We start from the raw sequence: 23,446 nt of genomic DNA on the forward strand, positions 1-23,446 counted from the left end.
TCTTTATTTTTTGCAGTGCATTGTGGGAACATTTGGTTGATATTTGATGTCTTGACTTGCTGGACGTTAATGTCAAATCTGGGGGTCTTAAAAAAACAGGAAGTGAATCTTTTTCAAAGTCTTAAATTTAAGAGAAAATTTAAACTGTATGTTGTATTTGCGTCCATTTGCGTTGGATATTTATTGTTTTTTGAAGTGCTTTTAAAATAGAGGGGTAGATAAAGAGGCAATCAAGAGAAAAATATATATTGGTATAATTTGGACTATTTCTAAATCATAATCAAGCTCACAGGATGAAGGTAAATAAAAGAACAAAACAGCAGAGGACGCTGAGTGCTTTTGTAAGCGGACATATTGACGTATTTTTGATAGTTATGTCCCAAACAGATCAGAATGTGTCGAGTTGTTTTAAAGGTCAGACCTGTTGGAAGCAGCTGATCAGAGAACAGCTGGATGACGAACTGACGGCAGATGAACTTCAACTTGTCGGAGCGACGTGTAAAACTCAACGTCAACCTAAATGTCATTAATCCATTGAGAATCAAATATTGATTAGTGCAGCTTTAAAACATCTAAATGAATTATATAAACACGACATTGACATTTAACTTGACTGCAGTTTGAAGTAGAAAAATTGTGACCATAGCAACTTCAAACAATACATAAATCTTTATTAGTCTTAACATGAATAATGTACCAACAGTGGAATGTACAGTAGAAACTCTGAGTTAGAAGATATGAAGGTTTGTATGTGATTAGATGTTGTAGATATGTTCTTAGTTAATAGACAGCAGGTACTTAGAGTCTGGACTGTGCCACCAGAATAATTAGAGACTTTAAACTATAATAAATCATTTGATAAGTTTAAAAACACAATAAATTTAGAGACAGTTTCCATTTTTTTAGTCATGTGACACCTAAATAATAAATACGTTTGACAACTTGTAGCGCTTTGTAGCAAAGTTTTCAGTTGGTGGCAGTAAATTATAAACAAATGCAGTCAGGAAGTAGAGCGATAGCTCATAAACATTTAGGTAAACAATGCACAAATCAAACTATTGAGAAAAAAACAAAAGTTGTGAATTTTTAGGAAGGAAATAAATGAGCTCAGTACGTTTGTTAGACATCAATGATGTGTTTTGGTAAGAAACAGTGAAATATAAAGAAGTAGACATGAACTGTGATATTGAATAGACAAATTAACAGAATATAATTAAATTAGCATTAATAAATTGAACCCTTAAAATGCTATAATTAATTAATTGTTTAAAACAGAATGAACAATAATAAAATAAAATGAATTGGGAAATTAATGTTTTTATAAAGTTTTAGACTTGAGTTTGTTTATGCGTTATTCAAATACAAATTGAATAAAGTTATCCTTTAATTGATTTAAAAAAAAATATTTTACCACTGTTGAAATATATAATTACTCCTGTGGCACACTGCAGCACCTGTTACCACACTCTGGTATTCATCAGGCCGCTGACTCTTCAGTTATTATCAGAGCATTTGTAAAACCTGCAAAGCAGCAGCACCTACAGAAAAGCAAAGCAGCAGTTCAGTTCCTACAGTACGTAAAGAATTCTGAAGGAAGGCATCTGGAATATTCATCTGGCCTTTACAGCAACAACCGGAAGTTATTCTGTAATAATCAGAAGTATTTACTGAAAACGTACTGTTAAAAGAAAGCACGGACCGATAACTGAGTGATAAATAGTGAAGATATTAACCCATCCTGTACGCTGTAAATAGACTAGAAACTCAGTATTTGTACAAATATTCTCTCCCTGTTTACAGTTCAATAATCTGTGCTCTGATTACAACATCAATCATTGATAAAAAAACATTTGACCCCCAGTGGGCTTCAGGAGGAATAGGTGTAACTTATAACTGAAAGTTAAAAGGCAGCAGTAGTATTTAGAAAATTAAAAAGCAAGTATAAGTGGCATAAAGTGCAGCGCTGAAGTGGACAAAGTCGCAGAGAGAGACTGTTGCAGTTTGAAGGAAGATGGCAAAGCCTCATATTTGGGGATAAAAAGGTAATTTCACCCAAAATACAAAAATAGTCCATCTATTCTCCTCGTTTAGAGTGCAGCAGGGATGACGTAGTTTTGTAAGCAAACCCAGAAGTTAGCCTCACACTGGTTCCCTCCACAAAGAGGCAATGGATTTCAGGTTATGCAAACACAAGTTTTGATACTTTCATTTTTTGTTCCTCATTGCTTGTTCAGCATGATAATCTTACCAAATAAACACAACTTTTATAATTTTTCAAGCGTGAATGCAAGACACAAGTTCACCAGAGGGGAATCTGCTGACTTACATTAAAATCTCTTAAGCTTGTGTTAACCACAGACCTTATTTTAGGCATCTAACAAAAAAAAAAACATTCAACCAATTGATCGATTAGAGACGAGGGAACCAGAAATGTAGCAATTAAACTCATTTCTGGGTTTTAGGACTCATTCCTGCAGCACTCTTTTGTCTCCCCAGTCAGATAGTTGTGATGTTATTTGTCCACCATTGTCATGTTAAAATGCTGCAAGCTCCCAAAACTAAATTTAAAAACTATACATTTTATTACTTAATGATTAACTACTAAATGAACCTCCAATGTTTTGGGTCGGAGGCAGAAATCAATCCAAACTATTTGACTGGATAGATGCCACTTAGAGAAAAGAGAGGATATGTTTTTTGGGGGGTGTACTGGCCCTTTAAGAGCCACCAGCTTTAAGAGTCTTTTTAAAAAAGCCTTTAAACAAGTTTAGAAAAAGTTAAAATCAGGAGGATTCTGTGCAGCCGGTCACGTTCCTCCTGCCAGCAGTGGAGACGACTCGGCGGTGTCTCGTTTGAGATGTGACGGCCAGGTGTCGTACAGGTGAGTGCCCTGCTGATCTACTTCTGCTCGCAAGGTTATTTTCTTCATGAAAGAAAGAAAGAAAGAAAGAAAGAAAGAAAGAAAGAAAGAAAGAAAGAATGAAACCACATAAAAATGAAAGAATTCGATTTTTCAACCCCGATCTTTAAAAGACCTTAAAAGAATGATTGTGTAAAGAAATATTTTGCCATTGTGTCACATTTTGCCAGTGTCACATGATCCTGTTATACACCAGCCTCACAGGTTAACTACTAGTTATATTTTAACTCTTAGAGCAGAAGTATAAAAAATGCTTTACTTTACAGGCATGAATGTGGTTTTGATCTTATTTAACTTTCTGCAAGAAAGCAAATAAGGAAGTTCTCAAAATGTCGAGCTATTCCTTCAAGTCGTGAACCTACACAGTTATACTTCTGGACCTTTAATATCTCTACACTCTTCTTTGTTGCTACATCATTTGTCTGGTTGTTTACAGTAAATATGACAAACAAAACAATGTGGACTAGACATTTTAAAAATCAGATTACCTGAAAATCTCTGATGTAGGTGAGGAAGAAGCTGATGAAGGAGAAGGCCAGAGTCCATTCAGATATTGTGCTGATAATGTGAGCCGTGTAACCCTGAAAAACCAACCACAATGTGTAATTATTTGATTTAAATAATGTTCTGTTGTAGCTGCTTGAGTTCAGAAATCATCTGAAAAGTTAGAAACATGTTTATATATCTCAAGCTTTGACATCATATCAGCACGAGTACTTTAAAAAAAATGAAATCCAGCTCTAATGCTGCAGAACTGACCGTCTCTCCAGGGATCCAGTGCAGTTTGTTAGGTACGTCCACTCCCGGCAGACTAGTGTACATGATGACTGACGATACGAACACTGACAGGAAGCTGTTAGGGATCACAGCGCGATGCTCAAACACATTACGCTTTAATACAACAGGACGTGTGTTTCACTATGTGGTTCATATTCTGTTTCAGATTATCAGACATGCATGTTTTGCTGCCTTGTTATTTGTTTTTACATGTCAACTGTGTGAAAGATGTTATGGAAGCACATTTCTGCCTGTAAGAGAAAAAAAAATGTATGAAAACTTATTGTGATTCAAAAGAAAGATCCATAAAGATATTATCATCTAAAAATAATGAGATAGTATCTTAAATGAATGAGAATGTATCTTAAAATAATAACTTAGTATCTACAAATAATGACTTGGATCATAAAATATAATGACTTAGCATATCAAAATGACAAGTAACTTTCTCAAAATGATGAGACAGTATCTAAAAATAATTAGTTAGTATTTTAAAACAATGACTTAGTATCTCAAGTAATCACTTGGTATCTTAAAATGACAAGAAACTTTCTCAAAATTATAAGACAGTATCTAAAAATGATTTGTTGGTATCAAAAAAATTACTCAGTATCTCAAAATGGTAAACTTTCTTAAAATAATGACATAATATCTCTCAATAATGACAAAAGAATGACTATTTGCTGATTATTTTTGGGATACTAGTTCATTATTTCAAGAAAGTTTCTCATTATAATGACTTCCATGATTTAAACAACAACATGATTTTAAGGTTTGGAGCAGAGAGTCAGAGTGTGACCGGCAGCTGGCTGCTTTTCTTTCCACTAAAGAAACTCAACGACCTTTGACTCTGATCTTCCTTTAACCTGATCTTTAACCTGAACTTTAAATAACCTCTTAAGGTTTTTGGTCTGCAGCTCTGGACCGGCCGTCAGCGCGTTGAAGGATACTGCTGATGATGCTGCTCAGGGTCATGAGTCCGATGCCGAGCCGGGTCAGGTAGGTGGTCCTGCTGTGGACGTGAGGCTGCATGTAGAACGAGAGCAGCGTCTGGACCAGGATGTAGAGAGCCCCGACCCCGAAGGTCAGCACCGCCCCCACCAGGTGCATGGAGAAGATCGTGGTCTTCTGCTCAGACACACACACAAAGATTCACATATGACACGTTCAACACTTCACACACACACACACACTGTACAGGTGTGAACTGATCCAGGACCAGCAGAGCTCACCTGGAAGTTGGCGACCACGGCCATCCCGAAGGAGCTGATCAAGCCGAGCACCAGCCCGAAGCGGTTCAGTCTGTTCAGCTTGAGCTCGCCTTCATCTTTCAGAGCCTCCACCTGTTTGTAACGCACGTACACTGTGGCCATACCTGCAAACACACACACAAAATAATAAATTAAAAGTAAACAAAATCCAATAACAATAATCAGCTGTTTTTTTGTTTACATATAGGATTTTTTTTGTATATGAAGTTGAATTTTAAAACAAAATATTGAACATCTGTACATTAAATTGATCATCGAAGTTCCCAGAGCACTGAATGAAACTGTTTTACATGATAAAGTTTCATCGTGTGTGTGTGTGTGTTTGTGTTCGTGTGTGTTTTTACCTAAAAAAGCGGACACATCCAGCATGATGCCGAACACACACCTCTCTGGTGCCATCGTTCCTGTGTCACTGTAACATAAAACAAAGTTAATTCAAAAGGAGTTTGGAGAAAAAAAAAAAGAGTTCATAGTTAAAAATGTAAGGTCAAGAAGAGGATAAAAGGTTGATTGTGGTTCTGGAGCTCATATATTGGCATCAGTCGCCAAATAAAGAGAACTGAAAGATTGAGAGGCATGGCAACGGTAACTAAGGAGGTGGGAAATTGCAATGTGGATTTTTAACTATTTATAACTATATTCTAACATTTCACTTACTAAACAAATGTCCTGTTAATTTTCTTTTACACAATTGCAGAGTTACAAAAATAAAATTATACTCGACTTTCAGCCGCATTATCATGGAAACTTTTGAAAAAGTAAAAAATATATGTATATGTATATATAATTTTAGGTGTGTAGACCAAATTAATTCTACATATGGAAACTACTGAGTGTGACAGTGCTTGTGTGTGTGTGTGTGTGTGTGTGTGTGTGTGTGTGTGTGTGTGTGTGTGTGTGTGTGTGTGACCAGACTCAGACCTGATGTAAGGCACCAGAGGATCCACGTGTTTCAGCACCACGGCTGTGATGTAAGCGAAGACAAAGGACGCCGCCGTCCAGACGACCAGCGCCGCAGGCAGGAAGCACATACCCTGCTGGAACCACCACATGGTCTCCTCACTGTCCGTGTGTGTGTGTGTGTGTGTGTGTGTGTGTTTATTCAATCTGGCCTGTACACAACACACAAACATAACACACATTGTTATACACAGCAGCCATCATCCTCCTCCTGCTGTCTTATTGTCAAAATGCAGCAAATATTATAAAGCTGCAGACATTGTTTATTATTTTTCCGTACACAATTGCGGATGAATTTTGCAGTTGATCTACACTGTAGGGCTGAAACAAGGCTAGTAAGTCAACAATTTTGATTCAACTTAATCAATCAATAGTTTATGTCACCCATAAATCAAAAACAACATCCATTCTCATGTTGCCGTGTCTCCAATGTTTGAATCTGCTGCTTTTCTTTGTTGTATATTCTTGTTAACTGAGTATTTTGGACTGTTTGGACAAAACACGACATTTGACGACGTCTTCTTTTATCCACTGTCATAATTTGTGACCTTCGTCGTAATATAATGAAGGAATCGTTTTTGGTAAAATACAGTATGTTGAAATAACTTGACAGGACAACACAGGACTTTTCAGATTATTTGACTTTTTCTGTTATTTTACATGCGTTTTCAATGACTGGTTTACAGGTTGGGAACCCTGGTCTAATAATGCCTGGGGGAACTGTGAGGGAAACTTTTCCTCTCCACATATATATTTGTGAAATTTGAAGATATGACTATTTATGATTAATACATTGACTTTATTTATTTCCATGTGTAAAGGTGTTTGATGTGGATAGGGTTTTCAAAGTAAAATAATCTGATAGAGCAGAAGCGGTTTAAGTGATTAGTCGATTGGTAAATACTGGCTTTCCTTATTTTAGTATTTTATACTTTTAATGTTTTTATTGTAGAGTGAATCTCTTTGGGTTTTCAACTGTCGGTTGGACAAAACATTTGAAGACGTCAGTTTGGACTGTGGAAAAACTAATATTTTACCATTTTCTGACATTTATTAAACAAAGCAATTAGATGATTAATTGATCAAATAGTCTGTAGATTTGTCGATTAACTGCTTAAATGTAAAGAATTTGAAGACTGAGGTATAACAGCTGTCATTATGATCACTATAGGGCATTTAGTATCCTGATCTGTCACAGAACATAAGTTATTACAGGCTGAGTAAAACTTAAAAAACTTGATTTCAGATCAGTTTATGTGACTTCCTAAAATAAAATAATCCTTTATTATTCCCGCAGCGGGGAAATTTGCAGGATTACAGCAGCATAGGGTAAAGTGCACACAAGAGACATAGTAAAAGAAAGACAAGTTAAAAATAAAATGAAATAAAAACATAAATAAGCAATAAAAAAACAGTAAAAAAGCCACAATAACTGAAATATTATATGTACAGACAAAAGAGGCAACATGTATCTTAAATGAACCTGACCAGAAGCTCCTCCACACACAGCTTCACTTGTGATCTGTTTGGAGAAATCCCCTTGTTCTCTCTGAGGAAGTGAAACAATGAAAGTCAGACACAGATATGCAAAAAAAAAAAAAAATGGATAAGGAAGTTTCTCACACACCAGACTCCATTCAAAAAACAATCAATTTTAGGCTTTTCTTCTTAAAAGTTTGCTTGTTTTGCACCAAAACACAACAAGAAACCACCAGACACATTTAATTGCACATACATGAAATAAAAAAAACCACACATACAGCAACACTAAGCTGAGATAAGCAGAAAACATCACGTGATGTGGCCACACTGACATAAACTCGGGTTATAATGACACTCACCTTTGTTAGAGTCCTCCAGAGACCATCACCTCCCTCCAGAGACTAATCTGCATGCATTCACTGGTGTTCACAGAGGACACTGGTGCAGGAACCCTCCATTAAAGAGACACAAGTGTTGCCCCTGGACTGCTGCATCCGATCAGTCTAGAGCGGTGCATTGCGCATGCGCAGCGACTCTGCCATTAAAGAGATACAAGTGTTGCCACTGGGCGGATGTATTCGGTGAACTGCGCATGCGCAGGTAAAGACACTGAGGGTTATTTTTGTCCTGAGTTCTGCCTCACAGGCGAGACTGAAACACAAACCGGAAACACGTGTGTCCTCAGCTGAAGATCACATGAAGAGTTAATAAAACTTAATTTAATGTTATTATGATGATAATTTAGAGGCTTGGAATAAGGTAGTAATTCTGATTAACTCTTGGTTACATACACAGTACCAGTCAAAAGTTTGGACACACCTTCTCATTCAATGGTTTTTCTTATTTATTTATTTATGTATATATATTTATTTATGTATATATATTTTTTATTTATATATATACATAAATAATATATATATATATATATATATATATATATATATATTTATTTATGTATATATATATTTATATATATAAATAAAATATATATATATATATTGTTTTATATATATACAATACCAGTCAAAAGTTTGGACACACCTTCTCATTCAATGGTTTTTCTTATATATTTATGAACACTTCTCAAATGGTTTTTCTTATGTATATATATTTATATATATATATATTTATTTATGTATTTATATTTTATATATATAAATAAATTATATATATATATTTATTTATTTTATATATATACATACCAGTCAAATGTTTGGACACACCTTCTCATTCAATATATATATATATATATTTATTATATATATATATATTTATTTATGTATATATTTATTTATTTATATATATAAATAAATATATATTTTTATTTATATATATATACAGTACCAGTAGTTTATCATTTATTGTATTATATTGAAGACATCCAAACTATATATATGTTAAATAAACAAATATTTATACTTATGACACTGAGTCAGGCGAGATGAAGATATGAAGAGTTAATAAAACATAATTTAATGTTATTATAATGATAATTTAGAGGCTTGGAATAATTAGTAATTCTGATTAATGTACAGTACCAGTCAAAAGTTTGGACACACCTTCTCATTCAATGGTTTTTCTATATATATATATATATATATTTATTTATATATATATATATATTTATTTATATATATATTTTTATTTATTTATATATATACATATCAGTCAAAGGTTTATATATTTATATATAAATATATATATTTATTTATGTATATTATTTTATATTATATATATATAATATAAATGTATATATTTTTTTTTTTTATTTATTTATATATAGTACCAGTCAAAGGTTTGGACACACCTTCTCATTCAATGGTTTTTCTTTATTTTTTTAATATTATTTCTACATTGTAGATTAATATTGAAGACATCCAAACTATGAAGGAACACATATGGAATTATGTGGTAAACAAACAAATGCTCAACAAACCAGAATATGTTTTATATTTTAGATTCTTCAAAGTAGTTGAATGAGAAGGTGTGTCCAAACTTTTGACTGGTACTGTACAACCCAAATCAAATGAATTATAATCAATATTTTGCACACAAAAAAGTGTATGGTCATGAAAATTGGTGGAATGTTATATGTACATTTACTCAGGTGCTGCACTTATTTGTGCTTTATTCTTTGGAAAATAATTACTTCAATCTTGTAATATTCAAACTTTTTTCTTCTTCAAAATACTGTTTTTATTGTTAAAACAATTAATGTTTTTTCACCAATAGCAGTAAGCCAACTGATAATAAAATCCTATTTTTTTTAGATCACTTTATTTGAATTTAGTCTAACTTCAAATGCATTATGAATTTTAAAATAAATCATAACCAAACCTTTATTTTAATGAAAAACAACTTTTTTCTCAGAATATTAATATCTTTATTGTATAAATCTCATAATATTCTTAATATTTCTCTAATATGCCATCGTTAAGATACCGCCAGGCATCAATGAACAAATGTTTTGTTGATTTCAATGAAGTGACTCTTTATCAATTTTGTGTGTGTGGAAGATAACTGTGGTTTACGACCAAACCACCCTGAACCTGAACTCCACACTGAAGCTTCGTAGTTATCAGTGGCATCATAGATCTTCTTGGACATTTTAAACAAACTGTGGAGGCTCAGTAGGCTGCAGCATCTGCAGACAGGAGTTTGTTCAACGAACCATGAATAAAAAAAACACACTGGCACGAAATGCAAAAGCAAGAAAGAGTCTCTGTTGTTAAGGACAGACATGTTCTCCACATTAATACATCACTACAAGCTGTCTTCAGAAGCAGCAACGTTAAAACACTCACTCGGTAACAGTATCAGATGATGTTGGAGGCGGAGTGAGCAGCAGCCACTTCAAATTAAACAGGTTTTTATTAACCGTCAATGACAAAAAAACTATAATAAATTGATCTGATTCTCGTCAGTCACCACTTTAAAAACTGTGATGTCATGGTGTGACCTCATCTCCTGCACATGGAGACCAACGTTCAGCTGTTCACCAGGTACAGAGTGTTGTTTTGGGGGAAACACAACGTCGACCAGATTATGTTACAGATGAAGGAGTGACGTTCACATGAATAACAGTTATGGTGGTAGGTAGTCGTAAGTCTGGTGATCTTCAGTTTTTTTCTTATTGTCAACAAATACCATGAAAAGACCAAAATCAACAATGATATCTTCTTCCTCTGAGCCATAGAGCTCCATTTTTGTCTTAAAAAACATTCAAAACACATCAATTAGCGTCACTGTTGCACTGAATGACATGTTCCTTCATTATTAAAAACACACACACTTTAGTTTAATTTGACTTAATCCCACACACACCGTTCTGCTGCCACAAAAACTCAAAGCACCACATGTGGATTAATCCGTTGCTGAAAATAGTCCCCAACAAATGCACTATTTCCTCCTGTTTGAGTCACGTTTGATAAAAAAAAAGCTGCTTGAGGGAATTCCTGAATAACTATATTTTTGTGAGGTGTTTTTAAAGATTTACGTCTTCATTAGTAACCAAGGAAGTCAGAAAGTGTTTAGTGACTGACACATTGTTGGTTTAGGTCTTTTCATGGGATTTTTTTGACAATAAGAAACATATAGAATAATAAAACAAGGTGCAAACGAGGAGTGATGTGAAGTAACAGGAAGCTAAATGACGGCTGGTGATTAAAAAATAAACGTTAAACATATCAACTGCAAAATGTGGAGAAATCTGAACTCAAAGGCCTTCGTACCGGATATCTGCATAGCTCGGACTGCTAGTGAGTGGACCTCTGAGTTTAGATATTTTTGGTAGATGTTGGAAAATATCTGACCGGACTGTCGTGTCTTTCTCATCTTAATCTATTTACAATAAAAAACAATATAAGTGTAATGGAAGCATAACTCCATGAAGCATTAACCAAACTATCATAATGAATATATTAGCCAATAACATTGGACGTGACAGTAAAAACACAAAAGAATCCCTACGCAGGGCTGAAAAACGCCCAAAAGAGTAAGTGGTTTCAGTCGACAAATTAAATGAAGAACATTGGCAGTGAATATTTCGCAGGTTTTTTCATTGAGTTTCCACCAAAACCAGTATTTTTTTTTTTTTTTTTGCTGAACAGTTGCACAGTTTCCTTTAATGTGCAGGAGATAACGTTTGTTTTAAAAATCATATACATGAAGGTTTATAAATGTGTCAAAGCAGGATTTTTTTTTTTTTTTTAAACTTAAAATAAAAGCACGGACACTGTAACAGTTCGGTATTTACAATAGCAAAAAAAGAAAAAAGGTAAAGTTATGCAAATATTACAAAAATTATAATCATGAAAAAGCAAAGAGTTTGATTCGTTTCCTATACATTTTTCTTTGCACACAAACAGTTAAAACACACTGAAGTTTCTCTGGTTGAACATACCGAGTAGCACCTGTACTCTCCTGAAATATTTGTTCATGAGTTTCTCAGAAGGAGAATTCTTATTACTGGGGCAGAAGATGAAACTGGTACAAATTCAAATTCTGCACTGGTGAAAAAGAAACAATGACAGTAATACTCCGGTATCTCAATATATATTATTTGTCCTCACATTCAGTTGGCAGAAGCACATATTTTTTTTTTTTTTTTTCTAACAACACGTCATCCTCTGCATCTCTACGTTTGGGGGGAGGAAATATGAGTGCGACTAAAAGGGGGGAGGGACAGAGTCAGTCGTTGCGCGCCGTGTCCTCAGTGAGCGGCTGAACTGAGCAGTGAACAAGGCTTGATTTTGAAAACAAAAATGTGAAGATGGCAGGCAATCTGGTTGCAAACACTGACACAGTAACGTACCAAGTCAAAGAAGGAAATGATCTGCAGGAGGAGAAAGACACTGCGTCAAACTCTGTGCACGCGGAGGAGGAAACACATTACTGAAGGAAAAGAAAGTCATTATTGTTGCATAGTTTTTACTTTCACATTTGTTAATTCTGACTTACGATTTAATTAGTTTCCACCTATAAAATCACAATTCCAACTTAGTGTTTCACACTTTTGGCTTTGCATCTCAATTTCAGAATGTCTACTCAGTATCTCAGAATTTAGACTTTGTATTATTAGTAATAATATCTTAATATTGTATCTTATGTATGTATTATGTAGGTGTCTTAATACATAATATTTTTTACCTTTTTATCATGCGATGAATTCACACGTCAATATATGTTAATGTTGTTTTTGTCATGATTTCTTTCACACAGAAGGTAAATAATGTGCAGCGAAAAAGTGACACTTTTTTTTCAGAATGAGGTAGATTTTCTGAGCTTTAAATAACAAAAGGCATCAACCAATCTCAATTACACACACATATTATATATCTATTTATTTAGTTAATGTATCCAATGCTAGCATGATCTGTGTACTTACCAACGCAATCCACAGCACCAGGTACTCGTCAATAAAACTATTGAAATACTGATCCAGGAACAGGAGTCCTGGTCCAAGGAAGGCTAAATCGTGGAGATGCATCTCACTTTTTGTCATATGTGCTACCTGTGGTAGAGTGAAAAAAGTCTTTAAGCAGTTTGAAGGGAAGTTGTGTTCCAGTTTTACTCTTACGTTGTGGAAACTTTCTGTCACAAGAAAACTCTAATAAATCTGTGAAGGTCTAAAAGAAGAATATTCTCTGAGGCTGTTTTGACTCTTGAATGACAAACCTTCGGTACTACAAAGTACATTTAGTTTTTCTCTTGTATTCACTGTTTAATGTGTACTTTAATGTCTTTTAATATGATGGTTTTATTTCTCTGTTGGGTTGTTTTGTTTTAATGGGAGTAAATTTAACTAAAAAGCATTAGAACTAATGTGGTAAAAGAAAAACAGGAGGTCAGATGTTACAATTTCCAGCTAAAAAATGGAGCCAAAAGGTGAAAACCAGTTTAATGAGCAACAGAGAGAAATTTGAGAAAACAATCAGTATTGTCTTTTTTGTTCCACTTTTTCCACCAGCTACTCGCTAACTTTGCCAACAGTTGGATATTTTCTATGATTTGGACAATGATTTTCCAAAAGTCCTCTACCAAGAACGAAAGAAGAGCCAATGTTAAAACGGTTAAATCTTTTCTATATTAATTCAGTTTAAAATCTGAAGGATTTTAGTCAAGTAAAGCTCAACAAATCAGAGTTTTGGAAGTTGGCCATCAGGGGGCGACTCCTCTGGTTGTATAGAAGTCTATGAGAAAATGACTCTACTTCTCTCTTGATTTATTCCCTCAGTAAACATTGTTAACTTGAATGTATGATCCCTATCTCTAGTTTCAAGTCTTCTTCAATACAGCATGATGTTCATTTAGTTAATTATGGTCCATTTAGAGTCAAATAGACAGAAGGAAATGTTGAAAAACCTCTCGTTCATACAGTAAAAAAAGAAGGTTTGACTTACAACTAATTTATTGGTGATCTTGGCCGAGACGAAGCCAAACGCCAGGATATAAAGACACGGATGTTTCTCAAAGAGCTGGACAGCCGACTTCTTGTATATCATCATCGCCAAAATTATAACGGAACCAATATGTAAGACTGGAGAGAGGACGCTGGTTCCCTGAGGACGAGACACAAGAACAAAGACACAGATGGTTAATGTCGGTGGAGACGGACAGTAGAGCCGCTACGACAGAATCTGTAATTTGTGCAGATTTCAGCCCAAAAACAACTTCCTGTCATTCAGTTTTTTTTTTCCTACCCCATGCATGTACACACATCTCACAATGACTACGTTTACATGAACACTAATATTCAACTATTATTATGACAACTTTCAAAATTTGATCCGAGTCATAAACAGTATATTCTGTTTGGATATATAAGACATGTGGGATATGCAGATATCATTTAGGTTTTAGGAGTATTCTTTGGACATTTATAAAGCGCATTTGGAAAATATGATTCTCAAATTGGGGCTTTTTACCACAATTTGCGGCGCACAGCCTCTTGCCTGTTTACGGTGAGCTCTGTGCGTTGTTAAACACAAACCAACAAGCCAACAGTTTGCAGAGATGCATGCCAAAAAAACAAAAACAAAAAAAAGCCCACATTACTGGCCAGAAGGAGAAACACACCTACTTTTAAACCTTATGAAATACTTGGATATCAAGAGGGTTTTGGATGTGCACTCAAATCTGAATGCCCACCTTTTTAAGAGGGTGGTAGAAGGAATGAAAGCAGGAGGCAGTGTTGGCATGGTTACCACAGATTACGTTAATCGGAGTTTGCACGGCTGCATGTAAATGGGAATATTAGAGGAATATTTATTTTCCTTAGCTATGTAGCCATGGCAACTAAGAGTATTTCCTTTTTCTGAGTAAGGGAGTATTTTGTGCATGTAAACGTAGTTAGTGAAGTTCCTTTGAAGCATTTATTTTCTGATTTATCATGCAAAAAAACGAAACAAAAAAAAACATCCACCCTCCGACATGCTCTTATATACATTGATCTGTTCTCTAGAAAACAACTTTTCAGGAGAAGTGCTGAAGTTTCCAGACTTACTGCTATTGTGGATCCGTTTTTGCCGACTCCTCCCGTAAAAATAACTCTGAAGTAATTGGTGCAGGAGAAGATGGCTCCTAAGAAAGTGCAGATGGCTGGAACCATTTTCACCTGGATATTAAGGATCGGAATCTACGACATTAAAGACATTAAAAAAACAATAAAATTAAGGAATAATACAAGTCAAACATTTACATTAAAAGATGTGTTGATCACAGCTGTGAGTACATCCACAATGAAAACACCATGAGTAACGTTAGAGAATGGTAAAAGCCTTCTGAGTGACATTCTTTGTATTCCTGATAACAATTACAGCTAAAACAGTCAAAACAAGAAATGTTAGAGCAAGGTAACACAAACATCATTTCATAATTATGTCATCATTCTCAATTAATCTCAAACTGTAGGAAGTAGAACCGATCAGAATTACCAGTGACTGCCAAAAAGCAGATCCTCCCACGGCGGCCAGCAAATACATGATTATAATGAAGATTTGCACCTCAGTCACATCAATGCTGAGTGGGAGGAGAAAGCAGAGAGTTGACAGTGAGGATTAGTGACGTCTACCAGCAGCACACAGTCGTCCTGCGTTCTTCTTCTACAACACACTGCTGGGCCCGGGAGCCGACGGGACGTTTAGTTTGGGAGATTCAACAGGAAAGCAGCTGCATTGAAGATGCGGTCAGTTATATGTCAGTGGCTCTTTTCTTTAATAACCAGAAGAGACTCCAGGAAGTCGCTGTCCTTTTGTACATGCTAAGTGTTACGCTAAGCTAGGCTAAGCTAACCACCTGAACACAGAGACGTGAGAGTGAAACACCTCACAGACAGAAGGAGAAGACTGTCTGGATTTGTGTTTATTACGGCTGCAACTAGAAATATTTACATTATCAAGAAATATTTTGATAATTTTTTAAGATAAAGTGATAGTTTAAATCAATAAAACTTAAAAATGTTTTAACAAATATTACTTATCATATATGATCATTATTATTTATTTATTTATTTATTTATTCAGTATTTATTTATTATTTATTGGAATTAAATGCAAATATGAAACTTGTGATTAATGCAAACAAACAACTGGGAACAAATAGCAGCAGGGGCAGATACAAACTATTCTACAATAAATGCACCGAATTTTCTGCTCACACTATAAGAAATAAGGTAGTATTTAATATCACTAATTAGAGCTTGAATCTGGTTTATTGCCGAGTTAGGAAGTGAAGTTTAGGAATAAAATATCTCTCAGGTATAATTTGTTCTTTTGATTCCTAGTAAAGGAGGGGGCATTTAATTATACATATTCCCACTTTATCATTTCCTGAGTCTGTACCGAGTGAAATGGATATTTGTCCAATTTAGTAATGTCAATTAAAATCAAATCCCATTTTAGAATTTGCACGGAAACACTGGGAGTTATAAGATCAGGCAGCTTGTCTGACAGTTAGTTCCCTTTAACACGTTTGAGACATGTGACTCCATGGAGGTCAGGGGTCATTGTGGAAGCAGACAGCAGGGAGCCATGCAGTGACAGCCAGGAGGTTTACCATCATGTTCCACAGACAGGGACCCACAGTGGCTGTGAGCATCTGTAATCCAGCTAGACAGATCTGCACCTCTGTTATGTCAACTCTACACACAGAAGACATCCACATTTACTCCAGCGGGACTGAATATGGAACCACTAATGGAATCACTAAGGCTGAAGTGTAACTAGCTCATCTATTCTTTTTATAAATCAAGTGAACAAAATGTGTTTTCAGATTCTAAAACCTCTTCATGTCCATCTGACGTGTTTCAGACTTTATGCTGCAGGTCTGTTGAGGTGATTAACAACCACTCAATGTTTTTTTTAGCACTCAATCTTCATGCTTTTGGTCTGTTTAACAGAGCCTACATGATTCACTTAATTTGGCAATATACTTTTTGCCTTTTTGAATATTGAGTGCATACATATAACACTGATTTTAACGTTAAATAATCATCAATATCTGCATATTGCTGCACAAATCTGTACAGCTCACTTATTTAAAAAACAGATATATTGTACATATTCTTAATGTTATTATGTTTTATTTATCTACATTCATTTTCTTGACTTTTGCAGCATTTACTCTTATTTATTTATTTACTCTTAGTTCATTTTGACTGTTATGCACCAAAACACAAAGGCAAATTCCTCTTATGTGAAAACGTATTTGTCAATAAACATGATTCTGTTGAATCGTTGGTTTACCAGAATCAGACTTAATCTTAATAATAAAGAAACACAGAAACAACAAATAAAGAAAATACATGAAACACCACAATCAAAGCGCTGAGAGGGATTGAGCTGTGAACACTCCGGCCAGTGGACATAAATGTGAGTGTCCAGAAAGGTGGAAGTAAAGGAAAGGTCTACAGTTGCATTTACTTATTTTTGGATCAGATATTTCATGATTTAAATCAGTCTGTTAATTTTATTTAGACAAAGTTATTTTACAATACTTTATTTAATGTAGCTTTAAGTTATCTCTTGATGTCAAATGCAATTTATTTTACTGTATTGTAAAAAGAGTTGGAATTATAAGCTGTAGCTTCAGCACACATCTGTTTCAGACTGCAGAAACCTTTCTGTTGTATGATTGTATTGTTGTCCGTTGCATTGTTTTCAATTAATAAATACATTTCAATTTCACGATAACCTTAAATACTGATGCATTTTGTATGTTTTTGTAGGAAAACATGTTTTGGAATCAGAACTGAAACTCATTTTCATAAAGCAGATCTGCTCAGAACTGAACTGTAACTCCTGAGATCAGCGAACTTGGAAATTATGTTCTTGCTTTAAACAAACAACAATAAATAAATAAAACCCATTAAATGACAAAAACAAGCAGCTTAGTTGACTCACATGCCGAAGCGCAGCGTTCCCGACACGTATGTTTGCCAGTGAGCGCAGTAGAACATAAACATCCCGGCGAAGCAGCAGAAGAACATCCAGTCCGGGTTGGTGCCCATCTGCACTGCTATACTGGTTCCCAACACCACGAACACTGCAGAGACAAACACATGAACACAGTCAGTGTAAAAAAAGGGCTTCAGATCCACTGAAACACAGAAGAACCAGGTGAAACAGGAGGAAACTGACCCGTGGAGAGGGAGTCACAGCCGTGGTCGAACAGCTCGCCCAGCGGAGAGCTGCTGTTGGTGCGTCTGGCCTGCTTCCCGTCGATGGCGTCCAACGACTGGTAGATGAACAGACCAACGGCACAGAGCAGGTACGCCCAGAGAGGAGCCTGAAAAAACACGTTCAGGGGTCACTCTACCAGAATCAGATCTCTACAAGGTCGGGTGACACAGAACGACATTTAGCCACATAAATAGAGAGCACAGTCCACATCATGGGTCACTACCAGTGTGTCTCATATCTTCAGAGAACGTGGCAATTATTAAAAAGGCAATGTCAAACGCCACAACGAGACAAAGCACAAATCTTTTGACCAAACGTTCCCACTAAAATCCAAAATAAAGGCACAGAAATAAAAGGATTTTAGAGCCCAATATGATCAGAATACATTCATTTACTGCCCAACAATGATGTTAACGGAAAGGGGAAAAGCTTTCTGCTATTTATTTTATTTTTAAATCCAGTGTTTATTTTACTTGAAATGAGAGAATAATAATTATCTATTGATCAAGAATATATTATTTATAATTCATTCAGTTCAATTTGAAAACTGACTATCAATATTTTAAGATATTAGTCAATTTAATTTGATGTTACAGTCACTTGTTGACTTCACACAGACGTTGATACAACTCATAGACTGCTTCAATGTATTTGGCACCAAATCATAGCACAAGTTAGACATTATTGTTCCAGACATTTGCATTAAAAAATGTTCTCTAACTATTCATCTTTGAATTTTAATTGTCTACCCTGATCTTTATAAACAGGGGTCACTTGTCATTGCTGCGATCGGGATCTGTTTCACTGAACTGCTCCATTATTAATAAGACGTCCCCGTAATCCGATACCTGCAGAGCTGACTGCTGAGCTGTAGAGGCAAGAGTTCAGGGCCACAATGTCCCCGAGAAAAAAGCTAATTATAAAGACACTGTCAATAAACAACAACCCTTGGATTCTTTCAGACAGTGGAGGCAGAAGAACCGTCACCTGTTCAGACACACTCTGTGGAAGAGGATCAAACTTTGACCTCCAAATCCAGCGTATTTTGTACTCTATACATTAATATTGACATGGTATTACGCACAGGTGAGCTGCAGGGAGTGTGGGATCCAACTTATTAACTCAAAGCAGATCCAAACATCTTTAAACTAGGCCTTCATCTCCATTTTCATTTCTTCATATTTGAAGAAGAAGCTTTCTTGTTTTATGATCTGCTTCTGTTTTAATTTGCCGTAAATTCAAATTCATGTTCTCAATACTCTGCTTTTCCTGCCGTTTCAAAAATACAGCTTATTCATGAATTAATGAGTGAAGGACAACAAGCACTCTAGAGTGTTAAATATATTTTAACATGAAGACCCTCCACTATCACGTTGTTTCAGAGTGACCACTAACCTGTTCAGTGGCGGTTGGACAATAATAAATGAGCACGAGGGTGGTGAAGACGTTGGTGGCCAGGCCGATGATGGTGATGAGGTTGGGGGCGATCCAGGACGGGACTCGTCCCACCAACCATTCCCAGTAACGCTGCATCAGAGGCTCCAACAAGGAGCGTCCAGCGCTGCTGTACCTGCAGGGACGAACAACAGCGAAGTGAGGAGCTGCTGACTTTACTCTGGAGATTTACCCGACCCGCCCAGAAATAATGATGGTGATGGAGCAATATTGGAGTCATGAAAAAGGACGGGTGATAATTGATATGACTGTTGTTGACTTTGATTGGAGCTGAAAATTTAGTTTTTATACTGAAATAGCTTTTGGATAAGGTTTTCAAATAGAAAGAGCTGCAATTTCAATAATCACTTACTTAAATAACTAAACAAGCTGAAGCAAGTGACATTTAAATCGGACAACCACTAGTTTTATCAGCTACAATTAAAAGTGTCACCTCAGCAGTAGATATAATGTTAATTCTTTAAGTTTGCACAATAACAAAAAGTAAATACTGGATGTTTTCTTGTTAATGTGCTCACTGCAAGTAGATGTCTGTACATTTACAATTTTACAGGAGTGGGTTTTTTTCTGTTCAAAAAAGCTCAATGGAGTCAAAGCAAATCTTTCCCACCTCACATTAATTTCAGACATGTAGCAGGTAGCTCAGCAGACAGCTGGCAGGCAGAAACAACAGAATCTCCTGTTTAAACTTCTAATCATATAATCATATTGTTGTTTTAAATGTACCACCTTAAAAGGCTCTGACCTGAGACCTCCCGGACTCAGAGCTGTGAAGCAGTCTGTCCTGTCAGTCTAGGAAGCGCTAACGTTAGCTCAAACCGCTACAGAGCAGAGTCATCAACTATTAGGTTTAGTCGTCTTCAGATCTGACACACCAGCAGTTTTTCCATTTTGACAATTCGAAAAACTGTGCAGCTGTTACCAATAAATATAAATGTACGTTTGAAGGTATTAAAGAGTATTGTTACTTATACAACTAATCTAATATCTTCGCTAATGTCAATTTACTTGGTTTTATTCAAGTTGAAATAAGTCAAGTTTGTGAAAATATTTGGTACGATCAATCTGTGCAGACCACAAAAGCAGACTTGGAGTTTAATTTGCAGAAAACAATCACGATTTAAAATACAATCAATACTATATAATACTAACAAGATGTAAATCGTTCAGCCTCAACAGCAGCTAAAATTGACGTTTCAAGCTTGAAGATGTCACAAACAGCCCTTTCACACAGCGGAGCCACATATGAATTTGCTCTACGCACACTGAACACATCGATATCAGACGGCTTAACCTCCGGACATCACTCATTAGTTCTGTACATTCCACTGCTCAACCACAGAACAAGATTAATCACTGTACTTAACATTAAATAACTCTTCATAAGGTTTGACCTCAGTTTTGTCTCAGAGGACTCAAGTGTTACCTGTGCTCCTCCAGTCTCTTGAGCTGGTGTCGGGACAGCGGGGGTGAGGGCAGCTCGATCAGCCTGCGCAGCACTCCGGGGGCCAGCCAGCAGGCGGCCTCCATGCCCATACCCGGCCCGGGGTCCTTGTCCCGGCCGAGGCTTCGGCGAGAACGCAGGGCCCCCCCTTGCTGCTGCTGCCCCGTCGCACTCATGGAGCCCCGCTGCCTGCTGGTCTGGTCCCCGATGCCTCTGCCTCTGCCTCTGCCACTGTCCTGCCGGAGGGGCTAAAGATCCACAGTGGGGCTGGATGAGGCTCGAAAACCTACGAACAAAGGCCCAATATCACAATACTGCCCTGTGAAAATATCACAGTATACTGCATGAACACAGATATATTATGCAACAAAATTTATTTCATCATCAAATGTTGTTGTTTTCTCAGTTTATCTATTTCTTTGTTAATCATTTGTTTTATATCCAAATCATGAAATGTCCATTTCAGCAAGGTGATGTCTTCAAATGTCTTATTTTGTAGGAAAAACACTCCAAAAGCCAAAGACATTGACTTTAAGTAAAAATATACAGAAAAGCCAATTTCATATTAATGTATATCATATTATTGAATAATAACTATTGATGTTTTCTGATGTAGATTTAGTGTTGCAGTTATTTATGACATATACTGATCAAAGAGCCCTAAAAGAATATTTTCCAAAAGGAATGCATATAAATAAATAAATAGCAACCATACATTAAATAACTTCTTTTTCTTTTCCATAGACCTTCCACAAGTTATGCATAAAACTACATATGCTTAATTCCTTTTCCTACATGTGTGTGCTTACCACCTTATATATATATATATATATATATATATATATATATATATACAGTACCAGTCAAAAAAAATTAAATTAAAGAATCTAAAATATAAAACATATTCTGAATGAGCATTTGTTTGTTTCCAAACATATGTGTTTTGACAGATGTCTTCAATATTAATCTACTGTAAAAAATAAAGAAAAACCATTATAAATATATATATATTTATATATATATATATATATATATATAAATAAATATATATTTATTTATTTATATATATATATATATATATATATATATATATATATATATATATATATATATATATATATACACAGTACCAGTCAAAAGTTTGGACACCTTCTCATTCAATGGTTTTTCTTTAATTTTATTTTTAAAATTAATATTGAAGATTTTAATTTTATTTTTAAAATTAATATTGAAGACATCCAAATATATATATTATTATTATGCTGTTGCCTTATATATATATATAAAAAAAATATATATATAAATATATTATTTTATTTTATTTATCTATTTATATATATATACAGTACCAGTCAAAAGTTTGGACACACCTTCTCATTTAATGGTTTTCCTTTATTTTAATTTTTTTAATACATTGTAGATTAATATTGAAGACATCCAAATATATATATTATTATTATGCTGTTGCCTTATATATATATAAATATATATATATATAAATAAATATATATATATAAATATAAAAAATATATATATATAAATATATATATGTGGATTATACTTTGAGTTATAATTCTGAATCAAAGTAACTAAAGGTATCAAATAAAGTAAAGTAAAAACTTAGTATTGCAGAACTACAAAGTGACACTAAATGTAAATACTCTTGTAAACTACAAGTACTTCAAAGTACACTAAAGCCCAGTACTGCAGTACTTGTACCTGTCACACGTGTGTTGTTGTCGGTCCTCTTGCTTGTGACAGTCAGCAACACATGAGCCACTGACCAAAGGCAAAACAACAACCTGCCTAGCATGCTAGCTGCTAACTAGCTAGCATGCTAGCTCCACCTCAATGCTGCTGCTGCTGAGGGTTAGCATTAGCTGGCGGCTACGGAAGTCGTGTGTCAGCGGGGATAGTCTCGCTTTCTGCCGCCTTGTTATGCATTTTTCACATGTGCATGACTTAAAATAGCATCATATTAAATATATGTGTGAATCCAGAGTGTGTTATTGACACCTCACCTGGTGATGGAGGCTAGTTTGAGCTAGCCTGGCTAGCTAGCTAACTAGCTAGCTAACAACCGACTGACCTGGCCGATTAAAGGACGAGAGCCGCGGACGCTCCGAGGAGGGCGGTGGGGACGCTTCGAGCCGGCAGACAGGACGTCCTTCTGTGGGTTTAGCTTGTCGAGTTGCTCCCTGGGACAATTACACCGCCGCAGGGGCCACGTTCGCAGCTGGAGGTGGAGCACCACGACCGGTGACTGTCACTGTGGTGTCACAGCGAGCTAGTTCTCGTACGATCACGTTAGCCATCGCGGAAGTCTCGCGTTGTTTCAGGTTTTTTTTTTTTTTTTTGTTCGCGCTGAGTCAGGATGAAAAAAGATGTTTCAAGCTTTTTATTTTATTTATTATTTCTTTTAGTAATACTAAAACTATAATTATTCTGTCTGTATTTA

The 23,446-nt window shown here is 35.5% G+C and overlaps 2 protein-coding genes across 4 annotated transcripts; both read right to left on the bottom strand.

Moving 5' to 3' along the window:
* Window positions 1–662: 662 nt before the first annotated feature.
* On the bottom strand, window positions 663–7,926 carry dram2b (DNA-damage regulated autophagy modulator 2b). 2 transcript variants are annotated; one of them, XM_054616872.1, is made up of 9 exons: window positions 7,770–7,926; window positions 7,417–7,477; window positions 5,890–6,080; window positions 5,313–5,380; window positions 4,930–5,072; window positions 4,648–4,825; window positions 3,680–3,762; window positions 3,409–3,501; window positions 663–2,923 (listed from the first exon to the last, which is right to left on the bottom strand). In XM_054616872.1, exons 3-9 carry the CDS (start codon window positions 6,018–6,020, stop codon window positions 2,807–2,809), a joined length of 813 nt encoding a protein of 270 aa, XP_054472847.1. In that variant the 5' UTR covers window positions 6,021–6,080; window positions 7,417–7,477; window positions 7,770–7,926; the 3' UTR covers window positions 663–2,806. The 2 variants fall into 2 exon arrangements, with proteins under 2 accessions (XP_054472847.1, XP_054472849.1); XM_054616874.1 differs by having other exon boundaries at window positions 7,412–7,477.
* A 2,185-nt stretch (window positions 7,927–10,111) lies between these two features.
* Window positions 10,112–23,303, bottom strand: cept1b (choline/ethanolamine phosphotransferase 1b). Of its 2 annotated transcripts, none has more exons than XM_054617386.1 (10): window positions 23,078–23,303; window positions 20,971–21,274; window positions 19,485–19,659; window positions 18,048–18,195; window positions 17,811–17,952; window positions 15,345–15,429; window positions 14,915–15,046; window positions 13,812–13,970; window positions 12,797–12,922; window positions 10,112–12,244 (listed from the first exon to the last, which is right to left on the bottom strand). In XM_054617386.1, the coding sequence occupies exons 2-10, from the start codon at window positions 21,162–21,164 to the stop codon at window positions 12,122–12,124; spliced, it is 1,284 nt and encodes a 427-aa protein (XP_054473361.1). In that variant the 5' UTR covers window positions 21,165–21,274; window positions 23,078–23,303; the 3' UTR covers window positions 10,112–12,121. The 2 variants fall into 2 exon arrangements, with proteins under 2 accessions (XP_054473361.1, XP_054473362.1); XM_054617387.1 differs by having other exon boundaries at window positions 23,010–23,303.
* Window positions 23,304–23,446: the final 143 nt, after the last annotated feature.

Source organism: Anoplopoma fimbria, chromosome 17 (assembly GCF_027596085.1).
Source record: "Anoplopoma fimbria isolate UVic2021 breed Golden Eagle Sablefish chromosome 17, Afim_UVic_2022, whole genome shotgun sequence".
NCBI lineage: Eukaryota > Metazoa > Chordata > Actinopteri > Perciformes > Anoplopomatidae > Anoplopoma > Anoplopoma fimbria.

Bases quoted from the DNA above. Each gene is read 5' to 3' on its own strand.
- dram2b (XM_054616872.1), bottom strand. From the start codon at position 6,020: ATGTGGTGGTTCCAGCAGGGTATGTGCTTCCTGCCTGCGGCGCTGGTC. The intron at 5,073-5,312 runs GTAAAAACACAC...GTGTGTTTGCAG, and splicing joins GGATGTGTCCGCTTTTTTAG to GTATGGCCACAGTGTACGTG. The intron at 3,502-3,679 runs GTCAGTTCTGCA...TTGGTTTTTCAG, and splicing joins ACTGGATCCCTGGAGAGACG to GGTTACACGGCTCACATTAT.
- cept1b (XM_054617386.1), bottom strand. From the start codon at position 21,164: ATGAGTGCGACGGGGCAGCAGCAGCAAGGGGGGGCCCTGCGTTCTCGC. The intron at 19,660-20,970 runs GTAACACTTGAG...TCGTCCCTGCAG, and splicing joins AAGAGACTGGAGGAGCACAG to GTACAGCAGCGCTGGACGCT. The intron at 13,971-14,914 runs GTAAGTCTGGAA...TCTCGTCCTCAG, and splicing joins AAAACGGATCCACAATAGCA to GGAACCAGCGTCCTCTCTCC.